Raw genomic sequence first — 13,403 nt, 5'->3', positions numbered from 1 at the left:
AATGAGCACACACTACCGACAAGATGCAAAATGGATTGGGCAAACTATATTATTACCGATCGCTCGTCCCTATGCTGTACATTCTGATCATTGATGCGTTTAGATGGAGCGACAAGTGTTGATCGACATGATGTTATCGTCAATTGGTGCTGGTTTATCGGGTGAAAATCTGCCCATATAAAACCACCATTAGTCCTTGCCAATCTCATAGTTTGTATTCCAGCTGGTCTTTGCAACATGCAAAATCTTAAACATTGATTGTTCTTTGTGCTTTCTTGTGAACTAGAGGAATACACCACTTTATACAAAATAATATGGCATTCATTTCTAGAAACAAACTATTGAGAACAGATAGATATCTTTACCTCCTCATTGGCGTACCAATACATTGAAGAGTCCTTCAAGACAAACCAATACTTTTTCCACTTCTGTGAAAAATAGCTCTTTGCATCTTTCTTCTTCCATAGCCATCCTTCACAATCGCCCCTTCCCAAGTCCTTACAAGATATACGTCTTTTACTTTTCCCGGGAACAGGACCTTGAGAACGGTACAATGCAGATAAATGAATCATCACTTTATAGCTTCATTCGATTAGCCTCTGTAAAGCTCTACTAATGTTGTCCCCACCGGTGAAACTCCAGGTTCTAAACATCATACACATCAATAAAAACCAGGACAAGGAAGAGAACTTATTATGCAGCAGGTTGTGCATTGAGGGGACAGGGAGGACAGATAACGGTTCTCAAGAACTGTACATATGCTACAAGTCAAAGATCTCAAGCGCAAAAAAACACAGCATGCCGCAGAGAAAACACACACATGAGATTACAGTAAATAACCCCATTTAAGAAGTGGAAGAGAAGATAAGTGTTTGTTTTGCAAGTGCAACATTATTGTGTATTTATGAGGGCTTTAAATGATCAAACACCAGATTGTTTTCATCTGGCTGAATTCAGTAGCTGGTGCCTAGAAATACAAAGAAACCTCCTCAAGCTATTTTGTCTGGATCTTGTAACATACAGCATGAAGTAAATATTCTAATAATAGCTGCACTTGCATTTCACAGGATTTTACGTCTTTCGTTCATTAGAGAGAACCAGAGGTCCGTCATTGTTACTTTATCTGGGTGCATACGGTGGTCAATGACACGGGGCAGCTTTTGGCCAATTCCATTGGTTGTTTTGCTTAAAAGGGTTGCATGAGAATATTAAAAAAAATAGATTTTTTTTTTTATCCATAAACAGCACCACTCTAGTCTATGGGCTTTGTCTGGTATTGCAGCTTAGCCCCACTTACTTGAATAGCAGACACAGCCCATGGAGAAGTGATGATCTCTTACTGGGCGGAAAATAAAGCAAACACGTTTTTTTTATTCTCAAACAACTCTTAAAGGTTATGCAAATCTTTTTTTAAATAAAAACGTTAGTCAGTTTTTTTGGTGGAACTTTCAAATTAGTTTTTTATTAAAAATTATTTTTACTTATTGAGATACAGCTGCTGTGTATCGTGTATACAGAACAGCTGTATCTTTGGCTGAATCCTGTACCAGTCAGGTCCATGGGACTGACTAGTTCGGTGAAAGCTGGCGGGATCCAACTGTAATCTATCACATCTATACTCATAACTTATATGTGATAGATTACAGGTAGATCCTGCATGTCAGACACAGGACCCTCTGACACTGAACCAGTCAGTCCCACGGACCTGATGGATTCAGGTCTTATTGAACGATACATGTGCTCTGTATACAGGATACAGAGTAGCTGTAGCTCAAAAAGTTAAAATAATTTTTAAGAAAAACTCATTTGAAAGTTGCACCAACCACACAGACTTTTTTTCTTAAAAAAACAAACAAAACACTTTTGAAGGTGTACTTTAAAGTACAAAAAGTTCAAATTCAAATAAAGACAGCAAAAAAATAATTATTCGGCTAGTTACTGTCCCTATGTGCCTCACCTCTTCCCTGCCAGTCATGAAATTGCTTAACAGACTTCCCAGGTTGGCTGCCATAGCCAAGTCATTGGCATCTCTATAACATGCATACCCAAATATACAGGACAGGTGTTCGTATGTATATACATAGAGCATGGTATGCTTGACCACTTCTGTAACTTATTTTGTAATATTATAATAGAGAGATACGTGGATTGATAATGGAGTATGCTCTTTTGTGCTGACCTTGCTTGTTCATGGAGATTGCATGGGTATAATTGATTTTGTGCACCTCTTAGCTAGGAGTGTGGGTGAAGGGGCCAGACACACCACACACTGTTGGCCATTATGATGAGATTTGCCAAATAACCAACTCGGCTTTTCTACATCTTTATGTATTTGTACAGTATATTATTTTACTTTAAAAGCCATCCATTGAGTATTTCAACCAAATAATGAAATATGCCTAAATCATAGTAACCTAATAGTGCCCAAATAACGAAACATATATTTTCTACATAGCCTTAAAAGCGGATTTTGCAACTAAATCATTTGCCAAAGCAAAGTCTAATAACATTTTCAAGCAGCAGTCCTGGCTATGAAGCAGCGTATCTATTTTCCCCATCTGTCCCCCAGCACTTGTATCACTATAATTTCACTCATCTCTTTCTAATCTAGATCCGCTAGGACGCATTCACATAGAGCTTCAGATACAAACACTGAAGTGGATCTGCCAACCCTGCTTAGACTTATACACACAGGTGATAAAATCCACTCCCACGCACCTCTATAGACTGCGGTACATAAGTCATTAGATGCCCGGAGTCCTGTCCCTTACTACAACTCTTGACCTCTCCCAACTGCTCAAAATGATGTTCCTCAGACGTTATATATCATTTAAAAGGAACATTCAGTTTAAACACAATATATATTATATATTGTCAGACATCATCATAAGGAAAGGACAACAGAACATGATCCAAGACCTCATTGGCATGTATATATAAGGCTAGGTTCAGACCAGTATACCAGACATTCTACATGTTGTAAGCAAGAAATTAATTTTTGTTGGTCTTAACACTTCAAATTGTTGCAAAGATGTACAGAAGGCTACCATAGCACGTTATGCATTCCTAAGAGTAGGCGTTTACATCATGCATGTACGTAGACACATTTTGCAGATGAGGGAGAATTGGGAGCTTTGGTGAGAACAAGGATCTTTTGGAGATATTGTACTAACTGTGGTGAATAGGGCATGAATGATATACAAAGTGGTGCCCTTCAAGGATTGGTAAGCTCATTTTAAACAGACGCCTAGAGAGTACGCTACACTCCTTGAGATATCCTTGGGTATTGGTGCACGCAATAGAGCTTTCCCCAAGGACCGAAGTGACTATCCTTTACTTTTGTATGCTTGCTTATTTTATGTTATTCTATATATTTTGTTGCTTATTTTTTTTGTAGGATATATATATATATATATATATATATATATATATATATATATTCACTGACGCCTACAGTGTATACATTGCTCTCTTTGGCATAATATTGAGTAAAGTCACATTGTTATTTACTTAGCTATCGTGTGTGGCATTTTTATTTTGCAATATCTTCGAATCTATTTAGTGAAACAAGTGTCCACAGACCATCATTACCCAAACGGATACCAAAAGAGTGTCCTTTTGGCATGAATTTAGCCAGTATTCGTCCGTTTAACTTTGCTTTAACGTTATTCAAAAGCGCAGTGAACTTTTTTCCAATGGGAGTCAATAGCAGATATATGCAACTGTATAAAACATGCAGCTGAATATGTCTGGGTCCTATGTTTGATGGAGCAATTAAAACATTGTGTCGAATGTAATGCCCACAGAACACAGTGTGAACCTAGTCTTACAGCAATCACGACTGTAAGATCTACTGGAGCAAGAACCATTTCCAATAAGAAGACTCCATGCACAGTGATATATAAGGAAGCACTTCTAAAATGATAGAATGAATTAATAAAAATACCCAGCCTCTAATTACAGAATGGTTACATGAAATGTTTACAAGCACGGATGGAAATATAACATTTATATAATTATATCACCTCCCACATGAAATTCGATATTTAAAACACATCATATTTGGAGTTCTTGAATCATCTTATCCAGCTGCTTCTCCAAATGTCATTAGTTTCACAAGAACTTTATTTCCCACACATTATAATTATTCGGATTACCTTTATTTCTTTTCTTGGATTTATGCTGCAGAGACGACTGCTGGAAAGTCTGAAAAATAAAAGAAACACTTGCATAAGAATAAACCATACTTTCCTCTTACAGATTAACGTATCCAGCTCATAAATGCACTTCTGCGTACCACGGATTTGTATTTTTTAATCTTATTACCAAATTTAGAATCAAGCGGGTGTTTATGACATTCCTGTAATGGTGGCCAATAAGACAATTTTTAAAAAAGAATCAAGTTGATGACCCGAAACAGGGACATTTTGGCAAGTAATTATTTTTTAAGTCTAGCTTCAAGTACACCTGTAGTTTTGGTTTCCATTGTGTACAGTACGTATTATGGTGCTGTAGTCAATCCAACGACATGCCATGATTTTTTTTTCTCACAGATTTTATATCGAATTGGAGGCACACTGTGGTACACTGGTTTCTAAGAGCAGTGGATTAAAGATCCATACACCACAGATCCGTAATATGGTAGGTGTACGAGGCCTTATAGTTATAAGGATGTGCTGTTGTCTCAGAAACACTACACAGCAGATAGAGAAAAAAAAACTATAACCCTGCAAACGTATAGTGTGAAATGCAGCTCTGTAAATCAGCCGGGTAAATAATAATAATCCCTTCTGATCTATGCAGAACTCAGACATCGGATCTTATATTCTATACCTCTTCTATTGCTGTGACGATAAGTATGGCAGCGTTCAGTTTTATTTGATCTAGTTCCAGATCACCCCTGAATATAAAACATCGATTCATATGCAAACTATTACATGAAATCTGTACATAAACCAACATAATTTGTCATTTATTGATGTAAATCTCTGTTCACCCTGTGCAGTGTCACGCAATGATTGACATTTTTCTTTGTAAGCACACATATACAGAGATCGCTGTCAATCACTGAGTAGGACCGCCCACTAGACTCATAAGCACAGAGCAGAGATATACATCAATATGGATGCAGCCATCTTTATCTTGATTCTGATAACTTGCTGCAGCGTGATATCACAACAACAGCCATTGAAAAAGTCAAGATAAAGGGTCTTTTCGCTGTGTATTTAATGCGTTAAAAGTCAAGATAAAGACGACTACATCTGTACATTACAAGTTATGCTGAATCTTTTCCCATAAATCTACACCAATCTGATCAACACCTGCTCTATGACTTGCTGCCAGCACATAAGGCAACATGTTTAATGGGATAGTTTACTGAGAAATAAACCCGGATACCTTTCAAAACAATTATTTAACCATGGTTCTATGATACATGGCTTGGGTAGTCCCCATCAAAGGTTAATGTCACAAGGAACAAAATGGTCCCTGATCGCTAGCACTAGAATTGCAGCTTTGCTAAAACAGCACAGACTACTAAAACATAAAAAATTAATAACAATATACAAATAGTAAAAACAAAAAAAAGCCATTATTAAGTATGTGCAAGTATTTTTATGGGAACAAACGATAGGTACAATCTATATACTAGCATACTCTATTCACAAATTTTACAGTATCCATCCCTTACATGGAACCAAGATGTTCCTATATTTACTGATCTATTTTTTAAATCACACAATTCCTCTGCCTACTTCAGCGGAATAACACTTACTTTAAGATGACTGCATTTTATATGGAACATATCTAGAAAAAATATGTATTTTCCTAAATAAATCAGCATAAATTTATCCTAGTGCACGATTACCATGGAAACTAACTTTCTACAGTCAACAAATTCTATAAGAAGGAAGATTCTCAGTGCCAAGATATACAAAAGAAAAAAAGAAAAAAAAAATATAATAAACCAGAACAAAGTGGTTATAATTTAGTATAAATTTTAATTTGAAAAAAGTTAGAAACGCTTAAAGGGTAACTAAACGTTCAAACAACTCCTGACATGTCATAGTGACATGTCAGAAGTTTTGATCGGTGGGGGTCCGAGCACTGAAACCCCCACTAATCGCTAAAACTAAGCGGCACAAGTGCTCGTATGAGAGCTCACCTGCTTAGTTTCTGTTCGGCCTTTTCTGGAAATCAATGTATCGGAGTACGGGCCCAATAGGAAGTCTATGAGTCCGTACTCCGATACATAAGCTTTCCGGAAATAGCCGAACAGAAACGAAGCAGCTGAGCGTTCACACGAGCACTTCTGCCGCTTCATTTTAGCGATTAGCCGGGGTCTCAGTGCTCGGACCCCCACCAATCAAAACTTCTGACATGTTGCATTCAACTTTGAATTGGCCCCTCTTTTTTGCGACAGATTCACACACATTCACATGTGCACATATATATATATACATAAAAAACATGCACATGTGCTCACATACATATATGTACAAAGATGAAACACAACGAAACATTCATACGGTATATACGCTCACAAAAGAATAGACATACTTATACACACAGGGAAATATGCAAATGCAATAACACATACGGATATAAAAGTGCACATATATACATCAAGAAAACAAATGTATACAGACTTATGTACAGAGATACACTCGACTATGCACATTCATACACACAAATGCATAAATAATAGACATATACATGCACACACAAACACAGACATTAACAGATAAACAAGATTAAACATAAATAGAAATACATGCATATATGTGGATAGACACACACAGATCAAAATCCTCCTCCTGGCACCTCTAGTGTAAAGTACATATAACAGTTCATTACACTCTTCCCCTACACCAGCACCTCTTGTATAATGTACAGTGTATTACACAGTATATTATACCCCCTTCCCCAATTACTCCCCCTGTCAGTTCTATAATACAGAACTAGTCCTTCTCAATTAATTAGATCATCAAAAAGCGAATTTATTTCAATAATTCAATTCAAAAAGTGAAACTCATATTATATAGATTCATTACACAGAGTGATCAATTTTCAGCATTTTTTCTTTTAATGTTGAGGATTATGGCTAACATGGCTAACAGTTAATGAAAATCCAAAATGGATTAAAGTTGAAGATTGTAGACTCCCTGTGTCACACTCTATTCAGCTAAACAACACACAACACCTGCAAGGGGTTCCTAAGCCTTTAAATGGTCCAACATTCTGATTCAGTAGGTTACACAATCATGGGGAAGACTGCTGACTTGACAGTTGTCCAGAAGACCGTCATTGACAGCCTTCACAAGGAGGGTAAGCCACAAAAGGACATTGCTAAAGAAGCTGGCTGTTCACAGAGTGCTGTATCCAAGCATATTAATGGAAAGTTGAGAGGAAGTAAAAAGTGTGGTAAGAAAAAAGGTGCACAAGCAACAGGGATAACCGCAGCTTTGAAAGGATTGTCAAGAAAAGGCCATTCAAGAATCTGGGGGAGATTCACAAGGAGTGGACTGCGGCTGGAGTCAGTGCTTCAAGAGCCACCACACACAGAGGTATCCGGGACATGGGCTAAAACTGGCGCATTCCTTGTGTCAAGCCACTCATGATCCAGAGACCACATCAGAAGCGTCTTACCTGGGCTAAGGATAAAAAGGACTGGTCTGTTACTCATTGGTCCAAAGTTCTGATTTCTGATGAAAGTACACTTTGCATTTAATTTTCTAATCAAGGTCCCAGAGTCTGGAGGAAGAGTGGAGAGGCATCAATCCAAGTTGCTTGCGGTCCAGTGTGAAGTTTCCACAGTTAGTGATGGTTTGGGGAGCCATGTTATCTGCTGGTGTTGGTCCGCTGTGTTATATCAAGTCCAGAGTCAGCGCAGCCATCTACCAGGAAATTTTAGAGCACTTCGTGTTTGCCTCTGCTGACAAGCTTTATGGAGATGCTGATTTAATTTTCCAGCAGGACTTGGCACCTGCCCACACTGCCAAAAGTACCAATACCTGGTTTAATAACCACAGTGACACTGTGCTTGATTGGCCAGCAAACTCGCCTGACCTAAACCCCATAGAGAATCTATGGGGTATTGTCAAGAGGAAGATGAGACACCAGACCCAACAATGCAGATGAGCTTAGGGCCGCTATCAAAGCAACCTGGGCTTCCATAACACTTCAGTAGTGCCACAGGCTGCTCGCCTCCATGCCACGCCACATTGATGCAGTAATTCATGCAAAAGGAGCCACGACCAAGTATTGAGTGCATATACTGTACATACTTTTCAGTAGGCCAACATTTCAGTATTAAAAATAATTTTTGAAATTGGGCTTATATAATATTCTAATTTTCTGAGAGACAAAGTTTTGGGTTTTCATTAATGGTTACCATAATCATCAACATTAAAAGAAAAAAATGCTGGAAATAGATGACTGTGTGTAATGAATCTATAGAATATATGAGTTTCACTTTTTGAATTGAATTACTGAAATAAATTAACTTTTTGATATTCTAATTCATTGAGAAGGACTAGTATATAATACATTCTACTTACTGGTAGATGAAGTTGCAGATCAAAGCCTTGCACAGGATTAGCCAATGTTGAGCTTGGCTCCTCCCCTTCCCTCTGCACAGGCCTGCTCTTCAGTTCAGTGGACTGTGTGGCTACCGACTAATCAGCACTTCTTTGTTTCAGAAAAGTTCTGATTGGTAGTGCAGCTTTCCGTCACTGAGTGACACAGTACAACAGATCAGTGACTGACAGGCTGCTCCACATATCAGCAGTCTCTCTTCACAAGTAATGAATTGCCGACGGTAATCATAGAACGAGATATCGCTCTAAAGGCAGAGAATCGGTATCCCTAACCCACGGGTTCCATATCAGTGAAACGGATTGCCTTAATTGGAGGTACGCCACGGATCTCCAATTATCACCACTGCATCCTCCAAATCAAGGAATCAAAATACTGAAGGTAATCATGGAGGAAAACTCGCTGCAGTCTGAAAGTGAACTGCGAGTGGAGAGAAGATTTATTGCCAAGAGATTGACCCCAAACATGAAGCACATGGGTTTAAAACTACAATGACAAACAAGATTTCCCCCAAAATATTTAAAAATGGTGATCTATTTGCAAAACAGAAGTTAGAGAAACTTACAGAAATATTGACATTTTTCTATTTTGTTGCGAGAATGATTTTTGCAGAAGTGACAACAAGAAGTGCAGCCATATCAGTGACCCATTTGAATAAGCTTCTCACAAACTTATTATCAGCTGTCATTTTGTCAGCATATTCAATCAATAGCAAAGTTTACAATTGTTAACAACCAATATGGCTGCACTTCCTGTGGACACTTATGCAAAAAAGGTCGTCACAACAAATCAGAGAAGTGAAATGGCCATATTTACCAAATTACCAAAAAATGGCCACCTCAACAGAACAGAAAAGTGGCAATACCAAAAACATTTTTATTAAAAATAAAAAGTAAACATTGCCTCAAACACCTAGTTCACGTATATATGGTGAATTTTCCATTTTTGGGCATTAATCTTCATCACGCCAGTTCATTAAAGAAGTTAGAGATCCGTCCTCAACTCAACTTGGAATTTGTGGCTAGAGTTGAAAATAGCTGTGCACTCCCCATCCTCATGCAACTTGACAGAGCGATAATAATTTTATAGTCCCATCTAGAGAGATTAAAAGCCGTAATTGTTACCAAAACATGCTTCCTGTAAAAAACTATGTTAAGGTGGTGAAATATTGTACCTTTTAAAATTGAAATAAATGTGATCTTTGGGGAAAGATTAGATTTTGCTGACAATAGAGAAACTTATTGGATACAGATCAATATAAAAAGCCAAATAGAAATGCAGATTCATTGTTGTTACCCAATAAAATATAGAAAAATGCTGGGAGTTGTGCTAACATTTCGGATTCTATTCGTTTGAGTCGTTTATTCATTATGGCAAATGGTTAGATGATCAGAATGTATATTAAATTAAAACCCTTAATGTGTCCAAAATATGTCCATGCATAAAGTGATGAATGAAGCACAGGTCAAGCATGTCTAGTACAGTTCTCTAGTGTGCCATCTATTGGCTGAAAGAATTAGTGCAACAATTTACATCTCCTGTAGCAAAGCCCAGGCAACATATTATGTAATGTCTAATATTACATAAAACACCCTTTTGTTACACATACTGTATATACATAGTAGTACAATACAACATAAGAATTCACCATGTATCCACTACATAGGGCGCTGGACTATTTGTAATGCAGATAATTTATCAACAGAAAATTATCTCTGTAATAACTCACCAACCATTGATAAAGCAACACTGTGCCTTACTTAGAAGATTTCAGGTGAAAATTTGTTGCCTGCAACCAGTGGCAAATTATATTATTTGCATTTTGGTAAGCTGCCTGGGGCCCGGGGCCACCCAAAGTGCTCATCATAAAATGTGCCCCTGTGCCTCTTGTCCAGATAAATTTTCTTTTTTTTTTCATTTGGTGTTACCGATTTGCTTAATCCAATAGACAATAATACTTACCCTTTTCACTCCTGGGCTCTTCTTCAGGTCAAGTTACCGCCGCATTGGGTCCTGACAATGTCCAAAAGAGGAGTGAGGAAGAAGAAGGGAAGTATAAGAGTCTGGTCTGGGGTCTAAAATTAGGGGTCTGGAAAGTTCTTGTCCCGTGTTTCAGTAGTACTAAGAGGAATCACGTTTCCGATGCCCATTAAGATCTTTATGAAAATGCCTTCTAAAGTGGGTGACTTGCAAGGAGGCACGGACATAGGTGTTCTCTCAGCCAATCTGGAGGGAGACCTATAAGAATTATGGATTTAATGTTTTATTGCCCTTAGATCAACACTTTGGGGGAATTTAGTAGGTGGATTCAGATTTACTTGGGGTCCTGGTGGTTATGGATCATCAATAAAGGTGTTAATGTAAAACATGGAGCCGACTTTGGCTGCACAGCATCTGTTGTGAAATTAGGGGTGTGGTCTGAGTTCTACATTAATTTAGGGGCTTTGTCTGGGGTCTGCATTTATTAAGGAGTCTGGTCTGGATTCTGAATTTATTTTTGTTGCTACAGGGGCTGGGGATGGCTGTAGAAGCGAGACCAAATATGTCTACGCAGCCAACTCTGCAGTTGTCAGGAAAAGTCACTATGGTGGTCTGGACCGGTAGAAAACAAAAACAAGGAAAGAACATCTACAATCATAGAAGATGTCACCTGTGAGTCACTGAATTTCTAAAGGATCTGTCACCTCTCCTGACACGTCTGTTAGAACCACTTCACACAGGTTTTTTTTTTACATGGAAACCAATGGAAGGCAGAAAAAAAACGCTCTATTTTTATTTCTTTTTGCCCACGGCACTCAATGGCAAAATCGCAGTGAAAATCGCATCAAGAAAGTGCAGGCAGGTGAAAACCCGCCTCAAAATTCCTGAAGGAATTTGAGGCAGATTTTTCTGCCTGCAAACAAACTCAGTGTGAACAGGGCCCAATAGTAAAAACTTGCATTCCACAAAAAGTCTTCCTACATACCCAGGCCTAATTAACAAATGGGTGTTACCATTTCCCCTGTCAATAGGATGTGTCCCTACAGTGTGATACGATCAGCAATGTGTGGTCAGTGTGGAGGGATGCAACCTCTTGACAAGGGAAATGGTAACAACCAGTTGTCAATTTATTCATAAAAGCCGAAATAAGACACACAGATGTAGAAGTCTTTACCTTGACTTTTGATGCATTAAATAAAAAGTGGCTTATCTTGACTTTTTCAGTGACTTATGTTGTGTGATATCACGCTGCAGGAAGTTATTTGTGCTTTCTATAGAAGGTATAATGCCCTGTATACACAGCAAATCAAAAATATTTGGGACCTGTTGATTTTAAACTAAATTTTTTATGTATTTAATTATAGTTTCATTACTTAGATATAAGTATATAGAAGAGACGTAATGTGTTTTGTTATTTTTTTAAATTCTATATTTATATTGTGTTTCTAAAAAAATTCCTGGCTGCTGGCATTTTGGCACAACCCTTCCAAATATCCTATTTTTTGCAGGGAAATAGAGATTTTGTTATTGTTCCATGGCAGATAGAGCGTGAGGCTTAAAAATGTCCAGCGAATAGAGATTCAAATGTTGATAAATACGTTGGAGGCACATGCTCCCTTACTATTTTGCCTGTACAGACCGTGCAGCAGAGTATGTGCTTTACGGGAGCAGTAGTGAATAGAACAGAACTGGCAACTGACTAATACAATCTCCAATAAGGGATGACATACAGAGACCAGGGAGTGAATGGGGAGATACAGAGAGAGCTTTATCTGGGTGTACAATGTTGCTATACTGCCCTCTAATGATGATGAGAGAACTGCTCATTTCCTCCCAGTATAAACAGCAAAGCTGGCCATTGAGCTAGAGAACACAGGAAATGTCAGCCGGACGTGTGCTCCAGTGGTAGGGTGCAAAATGCTATAGATCTCAAAAAAATATTATTTGGATAAATATATGAATTTTTAAATATGTTTATTTTAAAATCTGATTGAAATATGTAATTTTCAGATTATAGATTTCCTTTAAAGGGGACCTGATATGTCTGTTTAACTGCTTAATGAAGCATAATGTGCATGCTCGTCATAAACAGCAGGACTTGCACATTGACTTTTATTAAATCACTTTTTAATTTACACAATAAAACTTCTATGTATCCTCTATACATAAAAGCTGTATTGTATGCCATTAGCCATATCCGTCAGTTCTGCTGAACTGACGACTCAGCAGAAAGCAGGTCCCATGTGTCTCTATCACACAGGATCACCATGATTACAATCACATCTAAGTTTATGAACTTAGATATGATCAATATTATTGTTATCCTGTGTGTTAAATACACACAGGACCCGCTCTCAGCCGAGCTGTGCGTTTAGCTGAACTGATGGATTAAGCTAATATCGAACGATACAGCTTCTATGTATAGAGGATACATAGAAGCTATATCATAAAGACTAAAAAAAAAAAGATAATAAAAGTAAATTAGAAAAATTTTTGTAAGCACATTAAAAAAAAATAACAGAATAAATAATAAAAAAATTGTCAACAAAAGGTGCTCATAGCCTTTAAGTGAATGCTCACAATTCTGGAGCATCTTTTCTTAGAAACCTTCAATGTACCATTCTCCTGTTATTCCTCCTAGAAACGTATGAATAAATTGACAACTGGGTGTTACCATTCCCCTTGTCAAAGAGGCGTGTCCCTACACAGTCTGTAATTGGACTGGTAACACCCTGTTGTCAATTTATTCATAAATATGTAGGAAGAATAACAGAGGAATAGTAGAACGCAGAGTTCTAAGAAATTATGCTTTAAAATCTTTATTTTAT

At 37.7% G+C, this 13,403-nt stretch overlaps 1 protein-coding gene across 3 annotated transcripts in view; it reads right to left on the bottom strand.

Moving 5' to 3' along the window:
* CNKSR2 (connector enhancer of kinase suppressor of Ras 2) overlaps positions 1–13,403 on the bottom strand; it is a 371,721-nt gene that overhangs the window by 104,772 nt on the left and 253,546 nt on the right. For all 3 annotated transcript variants that reach the window (XM_075854043.1, XM_075854044.1, XM_075854045.1), the window contains 2 exons: positions 4,158–4,206; positions 366–538 (listed from right to left, as the gene is read on the bottom strand). In XM_075854043.1, coding sequence (XP_075710158.1) covers positions 366–538; positions 4,158–4,206 — 222 coding nt within the window. The remainder of the gene's footprint in view (positions 1–365; positions 539–4,157; positions 4,207–13,403) is intronic.

The sequence above is a fragment of the Rhinoderma darwinii genome, chromosome 2 (genome assembly GCF_050947455.1).
Source record: "Rhinoderma darwinii isolate aRhiDar2 chromosome 2, aRhiDar2.hap1, whole genome shotgun sequence".
NCBI lineage: Eukaryota > Metazoa > Chordata > Amphibia > Anura > Rhinodermatidae > Rhinoderma > Rhinoderma darwinii.
The sequence above is the reverse complement of the archived record's forward strand: the minus strand, read 5'-3'. Positions and strand labels throughout refer to the sequence as shown.